The 20416-nt window shown below is 41.4% G+C and overlaps 1 protein-coding gene across 1 annotated transcript in view; it reads left to right on the plus strand.

Annotated features, from left to right (window-relative positions):
• The first annotated feature begins 1387 nt into the window (after positions 1-1387).
• The window catches only part of epha4l (eph receptor A4, like), a 41485-nt gene continuing 22456 nt past the window's right edge, over positions 1388-20416 (plus strand). The window contains exons 1-4 of the mRNA XM_061281269.1: positions 1388-1673; positions 2940-3007; positions 5026-5689; positions 20251-20406. Of these exons, the coding sequence (XP_061137253.1) occupies positions 1577-1673; positions 2940-3007; positions 5026-5689; positions 20251-20406 (985 nt within the window). The 5' untranslated portion in view covers positions 1388-1576. The remainder of the gene's footprint in view (positions 1674-2939; positions 3008-5025; positions 5690-20250; positions 20407-20416) is intronic.

Here is a 20416-nt window from a genome sequence, read left to right on the forward strand (position 1 = left end):
AATATCCTGTGTTTTGACAAAACGGGTATCCGGGATCTGACTTTAAGAATCGTTTTTATAGTGAAAACTAAAGGGAATGTGATACTGTGGCGGCTAATAGCTTTTCATGTTTTTTGTGTACTGTAATGAAACCAAAAACTATCATATCAAAGAAACTGGGAGTAACCGGTCATCGGTAAGAATATTTAGGAGATCTTTTTTCACAAGTTCTGTATGAGCACATGCTTGTGTGAAAAATAAAGTAAACTTCATAAAACTCAGTTCAGAAATCAGCAAGGTGTGATTTGCTTTCTATTTTCATGCATTTTCTTTGCTGAGAATGTGACTGCCACAAAGGCAGATTGCTGAATTAGATGACTGTCCCCGTTCATCAGACATTGAATCAGATACACCATGATTGTGTTGTAGATGCACTCTTCAGCTGCTGAGTTGTCTCTCAGAGGTTTTGTATCGAACTCCTCTTTAGTATTCTGGGTGAAATGCTCAAACCTTCGGGTTCTTTTGCAAATGCCGGCTATTCGTGATGAAGTTACCCACGTTTCCCGTTCCATCATGGCTGACCCTGATTACCACTATTGCACACGTGTGTCATGTACTGAAGTCAAACAACGGTGACATTAGTGGAAGCAAATCGTATATCAAGTAAGAGAACAGTAATGAAGTATTTGTACTTAACGTCTGCCACTGGGGATATGTGAACGGCTTAATTGTTTCGTCATAAGTACCCGCAGATGCTTGACACAATATTAAAGTGATGGTAATCCAATGTAGGCTCGTTTTCAGTCCCAAAATAGTCATTGTTAATTTCATAAAGTGCAAAAGCGTGTCTTATTAAAGAGGTCACGCTGATGCTTGTTCTTTAATTCAATTTTGCAGACAGAACAAATGTCAATATTCCCGCTAGGTGGCGACCTTGATCTGACGCGGCTCACCTTGGACCGGCGTCTGCGCTTGACTGGCGCTCGACAAGCTGGATCAGCACAGTGAACTGCTGCATTGCATATTAAGCGTTTTACTTCAATTGGAGAAGGGGAATGTAGGCCAATAAGTGTATTATAGTTAACACAGTTATTGCCGCACACACTTTTCCCCCCACTGTCAGCTTCAAAGTGACATGGACAGAGATGGCTGAATTGTGCATCAAATGCTTCGTTGACCACCGGAACAATACTCGACGCAGTTTGTCCTTAAATGTCAGTCGGTGACCCGCCGAATTTTATGATTGTGTGGCAAATGTCGCGTGGAAATGTCACTTCACTCCATCCCCGTCTCGTCTCTGCCAACTGGTGAGAAGAGAGTGACTTGTGCGGGGTGCTCACGCGGGTGGGGGCGAGGTATTTTAGACACCCCCTCCTTAGATTGACGGGAAGGGGGGTGCAAGGCAGTGAAGACCCGCCTCCAGCCTGTGGTGCGCCGGGTGGTGCGTCTCTGCGCTCGTGTCCGCTTCTATCCCTTATTCCACTGGGGAAGAGGGCGAGGGAGGGAGAGAGAGAGAACGCTGGACCAGAGAGAATAGTAAACAAATAAAAAAAAGAAGAAAAAGCATCAGAGAAGGGGAAACGGCGCAGTGACACAAATGGCACTCATGGCGGGGATTTTGTTCACGGTTGCCTTTATTGTTTCTGGGATTTCTACACTTGTTTCTCCGTCTCGGACATACCCGCCTAACGAAGGTAAGAGTGGTGCAAGCTTTAACTTCAATTCGCTCATCTTCTCTCTGCGTGCGCGTGTGTCAACCTTTGCGTGGGGCTGCAAAGAATTTAATTGGTATGCTTAATTTGCAACTTTGACACTGCTTGTTTTGTTGAAACTAAACTAGTCCAACTCGGCTCGGACACTCTAACGTGAACCCAAGATGCATATCTAGCTGCACCCCGAAAACCCAAAGGCGAACAAAAATAAAACCTACCCTGGTTATTTCGAAATCCGACAAGGAGGACTTCACGCGTCAGTTGCGCATAAGCATCCGATCGGACGAAGACTTAATTCCTTTGCTTCAGTTGCGTTCCATTTTCTGGTTACGGACATGTGACAAAATAGACAATTATGATCCTGTTGTTTCATAAAGTGGAGCAAATTGTAATTTGCACAAGCACGCACTATAAGCGCCACATGAAACATTTAAGTTAAAACCGATCACAGCTCCAAAGGTCCTCGACTGGATCGCTGCTTGCTTGCGCTTCTTCAAGGGGCTTTGCATGCGCTTTTAAAATGTTAAAGCACATGCGGCACGCTGCAAATATGATATAGGCAAAAAAAAAAAAAAAAACCTTTGGGGATTTTTCCCCCCCATATTTCCATTTCCACGCGTGCTCTCCACAGTATAACAATGTATGCACGGCCAAATATTAAGCAAATATGTGCTGTTATTTGTACACCCTAAAATATATGCGCGTGTATGTTTTGCTCATTTTAGGTCAACATAAATAATTAATTAATTCAAAAGTAATTCTATACAAAATTATATTTCTTTATTGGTCTTTTGCTTGGTCTATATTTAACGATAATGGCTCACTCAAATAAATGTGTCTAGTTAAACGCGTGCGTCCAAATCTCACTTGACGATTTTGTCAATGATTCCGTCTATACACTCCTGATCAGGATGTATATTTTGATGGGTTGTTAATCTGCTACTTTGAAACTTTTAAATGTGAATTTATTTGAAGAAAAATTAATAAGAAAAAATATATATATATATATATATATATATATATATATATATATATATATATATATATACATATATATCAGTAATTAGCAATTCAATAATTTTTCCCATGACCATGCAGGTTTTAATTCCAAAAATCCAGTTGCTTTCCCTCGGCAGGCATATTTTCCCCTCTTTCTCACATTATTGGATGCTTATACATACATGCCAGTACTGATATGTATGACCAGACTCAGAATGAATGCTCATCTCTACTATTCTTGCTTTCTAGTCACGTTATTGGACTCCAGAGCTGCACAAGGGGAGCTAGGATGGGTCGCCAACCCAACAGAAGGAGGGGTAAGTGTCCCTTTGTCAGAACTTTTTTACTACTCTGGTGAAACAAAATGGAAGTGAAATGATCATCCTTTAGCAAGAGATCTTGAATCAGACCACTGAATAAATAGATGTTACTATTTGGGAATGTGTTATTCAGGTGAACCCAACCAGGGATTATGGTGAGTCCTTCACCTGAATCCCTGATCATTTATGGTAAGGTTTGTGCTGAATTAAAGTAAAAGGGTGTCTTTTTTAATAATCCTGAAAACAAAATGATTAAAAACAGTCCTTATGCTCCATGAAGACAGGAACACCCCCTGAAGCTACCCCTTCATACATGCTCCCCTCTCTCCGTGCTGCCCTTCTCTGTAATGGTCAGAGGGGCAATACTGCAGCAGGCGTCAGGTTTCCTGAATAGACGGTGAATTGAATCGCCCTTTGTGGAGAAACTTTATATCCTTTTCTACCAGAGAGTGGAAGGAAGAGGGGGTGGGTCGGCTCACCGGTGGAGAAAGGGTCTTCTGGAACGAATGAGACCGGGAGAACTTACAGCGGAGTTGAGCTATGTCGCTAGATGAGGGGAATGATGGCTGCAGCAGGGTCAACCCATGATCCCTTCTCTAAAGACATGTTTCCATTTTAAATTTAATGATAAAAAAATAAGACACGTACAGTGATGGTAATGGAAAATAGCCCACATATGTTTAAGACATGAGACATGGACCTCTTATTGAAAACCCTTCTGCTCAGTTGAATCATATGTCATAATCACGAGTCAAGTTTGATCAAGGCATCAAATAAAACCTTGATTGTTTTCGGAAAATTAAAACAATTAGTATCTATGATGTTATTTAATGAATATGAACCCAGGGGAAAGGGAATTCCGTATGGTGCAGCTGCTGCAGGCTCTGCTTCAAAGCTGTTTTCAATGAACTTGGCCAGTGCCGTACTCATATTCACCCCCGCTGCCATCGAATCACAAACAAGTGACGGACAGGGTCCTGGCAGCCTCGGCAAGCATCCATTCACACTCTCATTAAAGACAATTGGTCTTATTCTGCCTTCTCCGTACGTTTGGGGAAAGGTGCGGTTTATCTTAGTTCTGCCACAACAAAAGAACACAAAATGAAGCGAGGGAACAGCCCAGAGCTGCGGGGAATGATGGATTTTTTCTGCAGTCATCACTATGTTTTGCAATTCCCCGACATGAAGCGCTCAATAATTTTGCTTACTGTATGCTAAGGTACCACACAAATTTGACAGCACAATGGCTATAATGCACCTTTGTCATGATTATTGTCATCTTTCACTGATGTAGAAATAGGAGCAGGGCTCCATGCTCATACTCACAACAAAACACGCAATTTGAATCTCTTTATGCTCTGTTAAGAAAGGACTTTTATCATACCTAAAAAAAACTTTCCCTTTTCAGAAATTAGAGAAGTCATGCAAGATAATGAAATCCAAGCAACTCTAGCAGTCTCCTCCCACAATGAGTTCATACTAGCAGAAGCAGTGGACATGCGTGTCTCGCTTTCCAACTGTTTACCATGTCTTCAGATTTAAAACAGAGACACTAGACCAGCCACTAGTTTATTTTCTTATGTGTGTTATGACTTCATGAAGCATCACATTAGTATTTTTATAGATGCAAATTTCCTGTCTCTCATCCAAGTAAAACCCATTAATATAAATATCTCCGCGAGTGTCCACTGGAACCTAACGAGTCTATTTGATGCAATTCATAAAATATGCATTAAGTTTGACCATCAATTAATTGCTCTGCTGAGACAGAAATATTGACTAAACTCTGCAGCATGTCTCTTTTTTTGGTGTCCATGATTCAAATTCTTATATTTATGAACTTTGTGTGTATAATAAATTCAATTTGTTGAACAGTAATTAATTAACATACTTGAACTAGCATAGAATTGGACACATTTTATGATGGCATTATTAGAATTGACCTCGGTGGGTTAGTTAAAGATGTGTTTGAAAGCTCTTTTGTAACTTTTTTTCTCTTTGTGTGCTTTTACCAGTGGGAGGAAGTTAGCATCATGGATGAGAAGAACATTCCCATTCGGACGTACCAGGTGTGCAATGTCATGGAGCCAAACCAGAACAACTGGCTCCGCACAGACTGGATTCCCCGTGGAGGTGCCCAGCGCGTCTATATTGAGATCAAGTTCACCCTCCGAGACTGCAACAGCCTTCCCGGCCTGATGGGAACTTGCAAGGAAACCTTCAATCTTTACTACTATGAGTCCAACAATGACAAAGAGCGCTACATTCGTGAAAACCAATTTGGTAAAATCGACACTATAGCCGCTGATGAGAGCTTCACTCAGGTGGACATCGGCGACCGCATCATGAAGCTAAATACAGAAGTGCGTGATGTGGGTGCCCTGACGAGGAAGGGCTTCTATTTGGCCTTCCAGGATGTCGGAGCATGCATTGCACTTGTGTCAGTCAGGGTCTTCTATAAGAAATGTCCTTTGGCCGTGCGTAATTTGGCCCAGTTTCCCGATACCATCACTGGAGCAGATACCTCCTCGCTTGTGGAAGTTCGTGGATCCTGCGTGGATAATTCAGAGGAGAAGGAGATTCCAAAAATGTACTGCGGAGCTGATGGAGAGTGGTTGGTGCCCATTGGAAACTGCCTGTGCAACCCAGGCTACGAGGAGCGAAATGCAGACTGCCAAGGTAAGAATCGGAGGCATTTTTTCAGCTTTTCCACTTGAGCTATGAATTTATTCTGCTCTAGCTCCCTCCATCACCTTGACACTTGGTGTTCTTGTATCTTGATCCAAAACCTTTCCTTGACCTCTCACTCAGGCAGTTTTTGTCTCTCGCAATCTCACTGCAGTTTTCTTTTCGGTGTCTGCTTGGGCGATAGATGGAATAATGAGAGCTGATGAAGTAATTAGTGGACCCAATGTGTTGTGCAATGGGATTTATCCCTTGAGAATTCAGGAGGAGGGTGGAGGGGGAGCTCTAATGGGATTGCAGTGATTGAACCAAAAAAATGTAGTTTAGAGTTTAGTGGTTCAAGCAGGTAGAAGAGCTGTGAAAATATGCAAGTCTGGGATGGGACAGAAATAGCGATATTTGGTTGTCATAGGGAATAGCCCTTCGAGGGCAATTATTCTTCAGCTAGCTATGATCCTATAATGGGCTATTTGACGGCGGTCAAAGGTCAGAGAAGAAATTCTCCACTCAGGTTTTTAATCGAAGGACAGAACTGCCAGCATGACAATGAACTCATAGACTAACTTACACACAGACAATACTTTCAGCCTGTTTCAGTTCTTTCAATTGAGACCATGATATAATATGTAAAATGTGAGTTTGCACACATTGTGGATAACTTGAAGTTTATTATACTTGTATTTCTTGAAATTAGTATTCTCCTGGTGCAGCCTGCACAACACACACTAACTGTTAGTGACTAACGTGCTCAATAAGCACAGGGCCTCAGCAGTGAGAGGTCAGAGGCTGAGCACGGGTGATTAACAAGGGGGTAGACAAGGATGCCTCTCCTTGTTTATGGGGAGCCTTTATCTTAGACTAATTGCATGACAAACAGGACTAGTGATTTAGGGGTAGCGCTAGCTGCTTGGGGAGCCCTGGAAAAGCTGTCCAAGTGGTCACAGATGGTTCTCTATGACTACATGTGCTTGTGCTCCCGTACAAAAACGGATTGATTTGAGTTGTCACAAGGACTGTGTTTCTTTCCTCACAGTGATGGATAGATGGAGTGTTGAAAAAAGAAAAAAGAGACCAGGGCTGGTATTTGGTTTCAGACAAATGAATGTTAAATAGCTTTCATGGGAATTTGTTCACTTCAAATCAAAACGAGAACCACGGCCCCCGTTCCCGAGTGCCCCACTTTGCTCGGACCTCTAAATACTACTGTAAATCTTTTTAATTTCAGTCGGAAAAAATACCATACACTCCAAAAGGCAATAAAGGATTTAGAAACCATGATCATATGATGTATGCAGTCTCTTTACTGGCAGCATTGCTTTCGAGCCAGCATATCCATTAAGGCCCTCAGTACATCACTGCATTACTTTCCGTATGTTTAAGTTAGCAGTGCCATCATTTCTATGGACATCTAATGGTTATCTAAGAACATCTTAATATTTTATTTAGATTACTTAATGTTGTTTTTGTGCTTGTTTGAGCTGAAGAGATAGATTTTTTTTAAGGTGGGTGTCAGTCCAGTGCAACAGTGTGATTTTACGAGGGAATTGTTTCACTTCCATTTGATAGAGGCATTTCGAGAACTGATATGAAGTTAATGTGGTTTAAATCTTGATTCAGGTTCAATACCAATTTTATGTTTGAATGTACGCACAACACCGGTTTTATTTGGCTTTGTGTGAGTGCCAGGTTAACTAACGATACTTTGGCCTCGAGTTCCCAGCGCAGTTTCAATGGGCTTTCCTTCGTCATTGTTTGGGGGCAGCGTCAAAACCAAATGTGGCTGGTGGGACTCATTGGGGTCTGCGTGTGTGTGAGTAAGAGAGGGGGGGGGGGCAAGGAGTTGCATTCTCCACCCCTGGCAGAGGTCAGAGGTGATCCCCTCATGCATCCATCTTAGCACTGTGTCTGACAGGGTTGCGGATCCAGGATTGATTAAGACATCAGGGTTTTGACAGCTGTGTAGAGTGTGTCTGTTCTCAAGGTGGACCGAGAGTGCTGAGGGTGTCGCCTATAGGCCAAAGCGAGAGGGGAACACGGGGCACGGAGGTCCAAGGGGCCCCTGATTAAAAAAGAGAGGACTCTGTATGTTTGCATTTGGGATCCCTTTCCCTGCTCTGTTGTGGAAGGGCGGGGGGTCAGGGTCTCCTCTCGCTCCTCATCTGGTGACGGGGTTCATACATTTGGGCGGATGTTGATGTGCTGCTGGGGTGAGGGGAGATTAGTGGACTACATGTGTCACTCTGGGGCTATGGTAATCACAATTTGTCTCATCACGAAGGGGGAGGAGAAGGGGGGACTGCTTTGGCAGAAATTTGGTTTCTGGGCCATCTTTAATCATTTAGTCAGTTTGTTTTCGAAAAACTGAGCAGATTTTCTCTGTTTATATCAACTGTTTATTTCCAACCTGCATTTGTTGGTCTGTGTGTTTGTTGTGGGAAACATCCTGTTAAGGCGTGAAGCCGACAGACACAGAGGAACTCTCACCCCAGCTAACGCAAACAATCCACTAATCACCTCCAACCAACACATATATACAACATACAGTTGTGGTCATTTAGTTCCGACAACTACCTTAAATGCAAAGGTAAAAGCTAATGTTAAAATATGAGGAATGCTAAAAAAATATATATCCACCATGAAATATTTGTAAATATTAAGGACTTATTTTCACTAAGACATCTGTGAGGAGGTTTTATAAATGGAGTTGCTCCCCGGTGTTGACAATGGTTTTGTCAGTATCCGTCTCAAGATTTTATTTGCCTTTATGAAAATAATAAAAAAAACTCAATCCATCTGTTTCTATCCAACATTTGTCATTCACAAAAAAACGGTTTGTGTGGTTGTTTGTGTTAGTTTGGTCTCCTGTTGCATTTTTGCTCTTCGTGTGTCTCTCTCTTTCGAACCTCCTTCCAGTTTAAGTTCTCAATAGATGTTACGGTCATTTTTTTCTTTTAGACTACATGCACTCTATTCTGGCTGTCCAGCTGGTTAGTGTCTGTAAAGTGGAAGTGGGCTGACTAATGACATTACCTTCATCATTGGAAGAAAGACAAGATCATGGAACATCATCACCTGCCATCGTTTCCACAAACCCAGTGTGTGCACAAAAACCTGTGCAATGCCACCCGAGTCATGCTCAAACATTTTCATATATCTACCCTCTGTGAATCTAAAAATTGCATATTGTTTAATACAAACAAGTAGATATCTATTTGCAAATATTCACCACAGATACACGCATTAGTATGCATTAGCACACCAGCATAGACAGTGAGAGCAGAACGGAGCCCAGCAGAGTGGAGGTGAATGTACTCATCACTCACCCTGCCACCAGAGAGGCTCATTTTGTGCCGCTGAATAGACTCATGGGATCAACCAAACGACAGCATGAAAGAACAACAGATGTTGGATGGAAGACAAAACATTTCACATATATTTCTCCACTGCACCAAAAATCAGAACAATACTATTTGAAAATGTATTTCTTGCCTTAAAGAAACAGTCCTTATCATCCCTAATGTGCATACATTTCCTTGACTGGTCAAAAGGAGGAGGGGCAGTACGTGTGCTGGTGGCAATTCAGCTATCATTAGCTGAGGTGCTGAAAAGTTTTTCCTGCATGGGCTGGTGTCCTGCAGCATTTGTTTCCTTCACAGTTCCTGACACTCACCACCCTCTCTTTCGTCTCGCTGTGCCCTGTTAAGGGCAGGAAACCATTGGTGATGGAGCGTGACACGAGCTGATGGCTTTGCAGCTCCCACAGCGCCTGCTACGTAGCCTACAATGCGTATATGCTGCCAAGTATGAACATACGTATTAAGCTTGCTTTGTGCCAGTCGTACAAAAAGGGAATTCCGCTCAAATGGCTTCCTTTGTATTGCTACTGTATGTAAAGATTTGATCTTCTGCCTCTCATTTTAAGCACAGATGTAGATTAATTAAAATAAAGCAGAACTTCAAAAGAGGAATCAAATTTAAAATGAATGATATAAAATAGAAATAAAATGTCCATAAAAGTTTCAATTGCACTTTTAACTCTAAGCTATGAAGATCTCAGTTTTTCTGGACAGCAACTGGTGTTACTTAAATCTTATTTGATGCTACATTTATTTATTTAATTTTATTTTAATGAATATACGTATATAACACTTAAATCTATAAAACCCCATTTGCTAGTACGGCCTTTGGGCCATTGAGAAAAAAACACTTACACATCTCAGTAGCATTAACATGATACATCATTTATTGTGTTTTGTTGGACGGTGCTTCCCAAAAGTAAAATATCCAATTGAAATTACATATACACATATATCACATTAAGGAGAATAATGAGACTTCAACGTCATCATATACAATAAATCAGCCAAAAAATAAAGTACGGAATGAAGATCTAATCCTCCCCTACTAACAAGTCACTGTCTCACTGTCATTCATTTGCGCTTGTACTTGCATAATTTCCTGCCAGTCAACTAGACTAATTGGCAAAATTGCATTTTTATGCAAAACAGTTTAGCCTACAAAGACTTATCAGCACATCACAAATTTGACAAATAACATGATGGCTGTTTTTACTCGTGCTCAAGCTCCACGTTTGCTGTGGAAACATCAAAATGGGGCAGACATACGTCACAATTTCAATCTCGTCTCCTCTCGTCCATCTTTTTGAAACGCATCGCTTTTGAAGCACAGGATGGGAAGAGGAGAGGGGGGCGATTAAAGCAGTCAGCAAGCAAATTAGCATGTCAAAAGGCCCCGAATCAATACCCTGGCTGCACCATCACAACCCTGCAGTTCTTTCAATCCCCCTTCAATGCCGTTCCCCCATTCCTCCGGCTGTTTTCCTCCTTCTCCCTCCATTTTAACCCGCACTTGTGCACACTCTCCTCCTTACACCCTTGCCCTTCTCTTTCTCTTTAGCTCACATTAAATTTCCCTACCTCCCTCTCCTCTGCTAAACCCTTTTCTCTCTCTCAGTTGAGAGATGGCAAGCAGAGGAGGTGTTTATAAAGTGAGATGGACTGATGTATAGGCAGAGAAAGACGGACAGAAAGAGGAAGGAGTGGATGGCCATCAAAAAAGGCATGGGCTATTTTAGAGAGAGGCTCCCCGCCATCGTCTTTGTCGGCAAAAGAGAAAGACGAGTCCTTTCTCGCCAGGGAGAGCTGAGACGATGGATGATAGAGATAGAGCGGCAACAAAACAAAAATCCCAAGAGGAAGTGAAGTGGATAGAGATTTAGTTCCAGTCTGACAATAGCACTTTTTTCTGTCCTGCAGACGTTGGTTCACTATTCCACCTATTACATTCCCCGTGGTCTGTGTAAAGCTGTTACCTAAAACTTGGCATACACTGTACAAATTTAGAAGTGGCAGTTTGAAATTCCAGTTCATACTGTCAGAGTAAATCACCTGTGACTGAAAGAATAAGATCCAGAACTTGACTGCTTATGCTGGATATTTACTGTTCCACAGAGTAGTTCAAACTGTTGTCATATGTAAACAAAAGCCAAGAGAAAGGTTCCACTGCGTATTTTAAATGCTAACAATGCTTAATTGATCATTTGTGCTTAATACATAGAGGCAATACATTGATGCCCTAACTTGAGAAAATGTGTTTATCCACTTTCAAAGTGTACGGCCACTTTGCATCCAAACGATTATCCGGTTTATATTTCTTCCGTCACTGCATTCGTAATAGGCATATCTCAAGCTGTATCATCAATATGTATTAATGTCCTAGTCGCAGTAAGATCGGAAGCGGCAGCCCACCAGCTCATCAGACGCATGGCCACATTTCACTCAGAATCCGACAATGGGAGGGTGATTGCAAACACCTTGAAAATGTTACATCTCTCACCATCTCTTTCTTCTGCCGATTTCAATCTTAAGCTCTCCCCATCCTGCCCTGGTGATAGAAGGTGGTCTTAGCAACTCTTCCGTTGTCATCCGTTTCCCTCCAGGGCACAGATTCAGTGACCAAATCAAAGGCTGCTCTGTAGCAATCCGTTTGGTCTTATGACAAAAAAAATCTTGCAATAAAGGGCGGCTCTGGGCCCTGGTACATGACGCGGGATCCATTTGAATAAATTCAGACCCCATTTATAATCACGGCAATGGTTGGAAATGGTACAGTGGGTAATTATCCCGGGATTTGAATGCTGTTTTAGGATGCATTTCATAACTAAATCTAATCACCTTGTTAAATCAGAGTGCAAAGTGCATTTGGTGAGATGCGGCTTTAACCTTTTATCAGTCAAGGCACATTAATTTGGGGATATTTGTTGGCGTGCCAAATAGACCACAATGCCTTACTAATCGTATGGGGCAGTAACTGATTACCCTCACCCAGTCATTGAGGAAATATATTGGTAGTATAATACAAAATACATTTAATTTGATAATTATAGCTATTATTACGATTATAATTTTAAAATATGACTGTATTATTAATACAAGTACATAACTCTAATATGTGTCCAAGAGAGATGTGTCACTTTTATCAATCTTAAGACCATAATGCATGTCTTGCACACATAATGTAACATAATAGAGATCTAGTTATGTAGCGCTGAGACTTTTGTAGTACATACCAGCACATACATACATACATAGGATACTGTAGCTGTGTAATGTTAGTGTGCATGAGCACACCCCAAGGTTCTTAGTACCCTCTCCACGGGAAAGCTGAAAATGTAATTTAGGAATGTGTCAGGCTCTCGGCACTGGGGATCCAAAGCTGCAGATCAATGACCAAAGGCAGAGGTGTGTCCATGCAGGGGCACGCCTCTCGGATTAGAAACCATGATCCTTCCTGATCCACAGTGAGCTGTCAAATATTGCTGGAAGCGGAAGAGGAAAGCCACAATCCTTCACAGGCACACACTATGTAGAGCAGAGGGGCGAAGGGAAGAAAAAAAAAACCCTTGTGGATGAGAGTCAAGAAAATAAAAAGCAGTTGAAAATATAACAGTTATATATAGATGTACTCAAGGAGCAGCATAGATGTGTTAGATGGAGGAAGTGCGTGTAAGGAAGACGAGACTATGATGAATGGACTTCTGTCTAGTTGGCCTGATAAATGGCTGGAGATGTGAAAGGTGAAGTGGGGGGTTATGGGTATTGATGGTGATTGCTCTCTGAACAAGCCTGCTGTAGTTGGGTCATGACCTGTGGTGGCTGTCCGTGGTCGGTATTACTGTCACTGTCTACCTCGTAGCCGACATAGCACATCCTCCAGATTATCCCAAGTATTTTGATATTAATATTAGCAGGATAATTGAATCGTCTTATTTTAGTCCATAACAGAAAAAGCTATATACTGTAAATCAAGACGCTTCAATTAAAAGGAAAGGGAGATAGCAAAGCATGTTTGTTGTTTTGGTCCTGACAAGTGACTTGATATTTTCTTTGCTGGTTGCTTAGAAAGAAACACATAATAGTACAAAGATGCTTTTAGAAGCTGTGGAAAGTCTTTGGACAATGTAGACCGCATATTTTAGAAGATGAGCACAGATGACTTATGTGGTACATCACTGATTGGTATACTTACCCTTTGTGTTTCCCACATTAAAACTAAAAGCTAACATATGTTCGCCTGAGAGTAATATGCAATAAGTAACTCAGTATAAGCACTAGTTGTTAACCTTTCTACGTTTCAAGGACAGGTTCAATTAATCAGAAGTTTGTGTGGGAAAGAATAGACCCACATGACATGATCAGCAAACTTTGGATTGCACATATTGAACTCCAACTTTAGTCACAAGAAGTATGCTTGCTGGGGTGGGGGTCAAACTTTAAAGGCATGACAGTGAACAGTTGTTTGAGTTGTAAACCTTTGAGGAACTAATGATCCACGATAGATTTAATATAAAATGGTCACATATATACCGTAAGGATGTCGCTACGTGGAGACGCATACGTCACAGAGCCACAGTGGCTAAAGCAGACGCATGTGCACAATGGACGTTGTTTTGAGTGCCCAGACAGGCTGTCGTCTGTGAGTTCCACATAGATTATCTAAACAAATACCTTAAAAATACACATTTTTAACTGTAACTTCCCATAAAACTCCCAGCCATGTCTTAGACACTAATGTTAACGTTGTCTAACTGTTGACAAAAAAGATTATATGTTTTTTGCCAGGTTTTAGTTGTGACACAGGTGTATGCTTACATTGTATGCAATGTGAAGTGTTCATTTTCAAACTGCTGTATAACATTATCTGTAAGATTATTAGGTTAGTGATTTGTTTTAGTTTGAATATAATCAAGATCATGATGTCAAGTTCTCCTTTTTCTGATTAGCGACCACTGGTAGAATGTAGGGCAAAGGATGGACAGGCATCCACATTTGACCATATGGTAGGTCACATGGAACCATACAGATCATGTTATGTATGACATACACACTGGAAAGGCATTTAATAGTCATGTGCAGATTGTTCTTATGTACAGGCCAATAATGCCGTCATATGATTTATAGTGTGTTAAAATGCTAATGGAACATGTCAAAGGTTTGGACACAAAGGTACATTTTATCCAAACTTTGAACTGGCACTGTTGTGGACACATATTGAAGTTAAGCAAATGCATACAACAGCAATTGAGTTTTTAACCCTTTTTTATGTTGCAAAGACTTTTTCTTTTTTTTTCAGAAGGTTGTACGAATTAACAGATTAATTAAGATTCAATTATATTTCTTTGGTTAATGGTATTGTTAACTAAAAGTGACTGAATTTCAAAAACAAAAATAGAAACAAACAACAATGGAAATTGCAAAACTAATTTAACCCTATCTATATATGATAATTGTATTTGTGGGTTGCAGTGATTTGTTATGTTATTTTGTGCTGCAGCTCAACATGTGGCTCACATTTGTTTATAGAACTGGTTACGAGGCCCCCTTTGAGAGTGGCTTCCTATCACTTCCTCTTGCTGTTACCTATTCTTAGTGTGTGCTTGTGTGTGTTCTCACACATCCTCCCTTTTCCTGCCCCATTCTCCTTGACATGCTGTGAGTTGAGCAGTTTGGCTGTCTCCATTGTTTAGTGTTCTGTCCCTCTGTGTGTGTGTGTGTGTGTTTATGTGTGTCTGAGCATAACCACATTTGCATACTCATCTACCTCCCACCTCTTTGTTTCGTTTGTTTATGATAAATTAAGATGCAGCTCTTTTCCTTGTAAACAATGGCAGGACAGTATTTAGCTCCACCGCCTAATCAAACACACACAAACATGTGCACAAGTCTTCCATTCCCCTGAGTTCCTGCTACAGATAAATTGCATAAAGTTTTTGCATACATTTCTGTGTCCCTCACTGGCCTTGTTGGACTTACTGTAGATGACTTGCACACTCTCTGATAATTTGAATTATCAGACGAAGCCAAAAATATTTATCAGATATGCTCCATCGCTTCATAATGTGAAGGTGTGTAGACACTGTTTGTTTAAATGGCCCTATCTTTGCCTTGAATTATAGGCTATAACACACCCGCAGTTTACATTGCAGTTCATAAAAAGTCATTTTGTTGGTGTGATGGCTTAAGTACCACTACAGAAAGTCTGGCATGGGTGTAAATGTGAAATCAACAAATGATGCTTCTGTTTTCTAGTTCTGTATCTCCTCTAACATGGATGCTCTCTTCTTTAACTCTCCTCATTTACCTCCTGTGCCCCAAGGCTCAGATTTGAAGGTGTGGTCACTCGCGTATCCGAAAGCGGTTGGGTGGAATACTTGAGATTTTTATGATAAGACTATTGTCCTTCTTTTTTATTTCTTAGCGTATAGTAGCTATGGCGAACTCGAGGAGGAAGTTAAGGTCTACATGTCTATATGAAGGTGGAGTGCTTGGTACAAAGGAAGTATTCGGAACAATATCAATTCTATTCCAGCGTTATGCAATCCAAAGAATACAAAATGAGTTGGCTCCCTATTGCATTTGTGATTAAATGTTTTGGAAAGGGATAAGAAAACATTATAAAAGTCAGAATGTCATATCCTAAAGTGCATTGCATCATAGTGAATATGAATACAATACAGAATATGCTGCTGCTATTAAGATTTTTCTAAAATGAGGGTTTACATTTGTTTGCAAATTTTATTCATACATAGGGTTCGGAAATTTGCATTTAAGCAGACATTTTAATCAGGGTCGTTGGTGGCACTTGGGTGATAAATGGGTCCTGCTGCAAACACTTATAAATCATTTGATAGAAAAAAAAAATACTGGCAACCCATTGCACCTCCTGGCGCTAGCTAACATCAGCACAACTTTGGCAATTACCAACAGAACATTATTGTTAACCTTACTGTCTGTTGTTGTTGGCCTTCATTAGCGCGCGTATTAATATCATCCACGTTAATGAGTCATTAATTTTGAATCTTCTAAGATATGAGACATTTTTAGCCGGCAGGTCAAGGTTAAGACGTGTGCAGAAAGTATCATCAATCACGATGATCAGATTCGGTGACCGTGTGTCCCTCATTCATCACACTGATAGGTTTCGCCGGCCGTGTGGCTGCAAGTCTCCGTCAGGACCGGAGGCGATTAATAACCCCTTGTGACAGAATTAATGAGTTAACCTCCTCCACTCTCCTGCTGTTCCTGTGACAGATGCTAACACTCAGCAGCTAGTCAACTCACTAATCCCCACTACCAACCAGTGGCTCAGGTTGGTGGGTGTGATCGATGTATGTCGTCCATCTATGTCAAAATAGACAGCACGTCGCTCTAAGATTTAGTATGGTTTGGTAAACCCAGACAAAGAATTGCCGCCAGAGGATAAACAAAAGACAACAGGACTCTAACTTGCCAACCACCTGTAGAAAAATGAAGAGTCACAAACACAAAGAGGAACATGGCATATCGTCATCTTGAATAGAGAGTGGTGGCTTCTCAAAAGCGGAGGCTCTCCTTGCCCTCGGGCCCTGAAAACCAATCGCCCTGATTTTTTTTTTCTTTTTGAAAGCGCAGCTTTGTGTGAAGATGCTTCTTACTACCCTTCTGAAGAGTCCTCTCAGTCTGTTATGACTAAAACAGTGAGCAGGTTTTGATCACCCAAAAGAAGATGAATCACAGTCCAGAAAAAAGAAAGACGACTCTGCAGTTTTATATTGAATTTCTTTTTATCATAAGAGAGGCAATTGCTGTGTTTTGCCTATCCGGGTTATATAGTGTTGTGTGCTGGGTGTTATATTCCTGAGTCCTATTGTTGCCATGGTTTTCTCTCAAACTCTCAATCCCTGGTGAGTACTTTGTTGTGTAGGCTGGAGAAAGGTTTACCTATACTTTGCATGCAGGTCACTCATCGTGGGCTTCCATGGGTGAGTGTGTAGGTTGATGTTTTATTTGGCATGCATCACCGTTCAAAGCCTTCTGTGTAGGCTGGTGCCACACAGGGAAACTTAGCTGGGTTATAGTTGAATTGCCTGTCTTGCTCTCCATATCTCTTTCTTTGTTTTTCTAGTCCATACACCATTGTCATAAAATTGTTCTTCTCGTCATGCAGCGCAACTAATTACCAGCAGACGCATCCCCAATCGCATGAACAAAACTACTCATTACATACCACAAAGCATGGGGTCTTTTCTTCCGAATGTGCTTTATTTTACAAACAACTGGGATGTGGTGGGAGGAAGCCTGACAAAAGAGAAAAGATGATGAGTGAAAAGGATTCTAGGATAGAAAGGGGGAAGAATGTGATGTCCCACGCTATGTGGGGATTCCATCTTTCGCCTTTAGAGAATAGCGTAAGTCACCAGTCTTTTGTCCCTCTTTTTGATCTCTTAGCTTAGGGATTTGGAACCTGACAAACCATCTCTATCTAAAAGGAATCCTGCAGAGAGGAAGCCCAAAAGAGTGAAAACTATATTGAGAAAGTTAGACAATGAGTGGAGCAATAAAATGTGGTTTTGATTTTGGTGATGTCAATTAGAGTGAATAGTCTATTTGGTTAGGTTGCATAAAAAAAAAGAAAAAAAGAAAAAAACATTTTCTGTCACATACACGCACATACGCACACGCGCACACACACACACACAAACACACACACATTGCAAGACTGTTGTTGTGTATGGGTTTGCCACGTTGGCCTGGACAGTAATAAATCCATCGGCTCTTAAGGGAGATTCTCCTCTAAGGCCAAGGTTTTTGGACCACCCACTGCTGCGGTTTTCTTTCCTCAGATACGCTCCCTTTCCTAATAGGAAGCAAATTCCCCAGCTTTAGTTAGACATCAACCTCCTCAACGCTGTTCCTTTCTGTAGGGCAGCCACTGCTGTAAACAAACCCACATATGTTGACGTCACATTTTTAAACATAATTTTAAAATATCCAGGATTTAGAAACCACAGAAAAGTGATGCCAAGCCATGACTGATGGCAAACAGATTTGGACGGTGCGCAAAGTTGCATATATAATACTAGAACGGTACTGGTGCATTTAGGTTTTGGAATTAAATCAAATGGGACTCTTAGTACTAATAGGAAAACTGTGACGCTGAAGATGTATTGCATTTGATAACTTGTACACAGAAAATTTCACATGATGTAGAAGTAGCATATTACTTTGATAAATATTTTATATGATTATGTAAGGGAAAATAAAGGGGTAGGGGTAAGATTATACTTCCTCCTACTCCTTTTTGAACGTGTATATGTGGTTTTTCCTTTCTAGTAATTACGAGTTAATTACTGTGTAACTTTCTCGTGTCGACATCACTGATGCTTTGCTTCTATGGTATGTTAGGGTTGTATTTTTTTTTTTGTCCTCACAAGTAAAACTACTTATCCTAACAGTATGCTTTTCCTTTCATTTTATACATGTTCAAAATAAATACAAAACAAAGTATTCATAAAAAAAAAAACAGGCGGGGACTTAAGGATCATCTGAATAACTGAAGAGAAAAATCGGAAAAACTCATCAACCATGCACAGTTTGGGGTATGCTGCCCTAAAACTGTGTCTCTTTAAGAGGCTCAGACCTGAAGGCTGTGAAGCATGCAGCTCAATTAACTCTTTCTACAGCTTTTAGCTGAGGGGGACCATTTCAAACAGCTGGATGAAGGGACTCTCAACTCAAAACATTTTTCTGGTCAGCGCACATGTACAAACTCTCAAAGCAGCTATGGCCTTTGTCACCTGAAGCGGTCACAACCCCTGAAACAACCTACCAATCCAAAGTGTCGTTCTAGTGTTGGAGCCCGGGCGTAAAGATAGATAGATAGATAACATAAAGCACCCCCCGCCTAATCTCTCCTCTTTGTTGCAACTGTGAAAAAAAGAAATATAGGCTTCATGCACCCCTGCAGGCCACAATCAAAGAGGCCCTTAGCTTAACGTTAGGATTTACTCCAGATGAACTGAGTGGGAGTAGGCAAAGAATGGCTCAGCAGGTAGCAGCTAGCCCAGCTCACCATGCTGCGCTAATCCAGCAGCTGAAGAGGAGACGCCGCCCAATAGAGACTTTATTATGGCTTTAAGAGAGGGATTTCCCACAATTTTACTGGGTTGGTGGATCTCCTCTGCTATTTGTGTCCATAGGATGTCAGTTGGTTGATGGAATGTGTGTTAAAAGTCTATTGGATGAGGAGAGCCTCAATTTCCAAGGCAGGGAGTATAAAGTTGAAAAGTGACAATTTGTTTTTACAGTGCTTACAGGGGAGCCACTACGTGCGGAGAAATTTGATTTCTTGTGTCTGGTAAGGCACATATATGTATATAAACATTATCAAGGGTTGGGACAAGTGCTAAAGAGGAAGTTATTTCAATTTGGTGTAGACCCTGATGGAGATTTGGGGCAGCAGTGGCTCAGTCTGTAAATACTCGGCTTTATGACTACAAGACCACAAGTCGACTTTCCCTGCGGGTGAAAAGAAATTGCAATTAAGAGCTGGAGGGATCCTAGTCAACAAACTATCCAAAGTACACTCATTGAGCAGTTGACCAAAATCCAAACCAGTAATCTTCTCTCAATACCTTCCGTTGCACATGGCAGCCTTCTGGATCGACAGGTTATTTGGTCCAATCGCTGTTGTTACCGTCCGTCTGTGTTGCACCTTTCAGAGAATTCTTCCTTTGTCCACTTACTCTGGTGCAGTACTCGGAGTGAAATATAACCTCGATGGCCTCCCCCGACCTCTATAGAAACTAAAAGACGGTGGAGAAACTCCTTGAAAGAAGAGCCCCCCCCCAATCAAAATGTCACTGAAGAGAAAGGGGAGCACTGTTGCCAAAAGGAGTGTTAGGGTGGCGAACCATTTCACATGGACTTGTGTGTGTGTGTGTGTGCATGAATGTGTGTGAGTGTGTGTTATCATATAACATATGATGTCAAGTGCAATGTTATAGCAACTGTCGCTTCACAGATCACCGCAAAACGAATCCTCACTTTGCCGACAATCGCTTCAAAATCTTGCTTGCTTAGATTTTCTTTGCAAAGCTCATCTTGCTAGTGAATTGTATCAACCCTTTTTGACAAACCTTAGCTCCTCTTAGAGGTAAAACCACAGCATACCATCAACCACACCTTACCATAAACATTCTGTTCTTTCCCCTTTAGCCTGTAAGATTGGTTACTACCGTGCCCTGGCGACTGATGGCGTCTGTTCCAAGTGTCCGCTCCATAGCTACTCTGTCAGAGAGGGCTCCACATCTTGCGTCTGCGACAAGGGATACTTCCGCTCTGAAACCGACCCAGCCTCAATGCCCTGCACCCGTAAGTACAT

This window comes from Syngnathus typhle, linkage group LG6, assembly GCF_033458585.1.
Source record: "Syngnathus typhle isolate RoL2023-S1 ecotype Sweden linkage group LG6, RoL_Styp_1.0, whole genome shotgun sequence".
NCBI classification, from domain to species: domain Eukaryota; kingdom Metazoa; phylum Chordata; class Actinopteri; order Syngnathiformes; family Syngnathidae; genus Syngnathus; species Syngnathus typhle.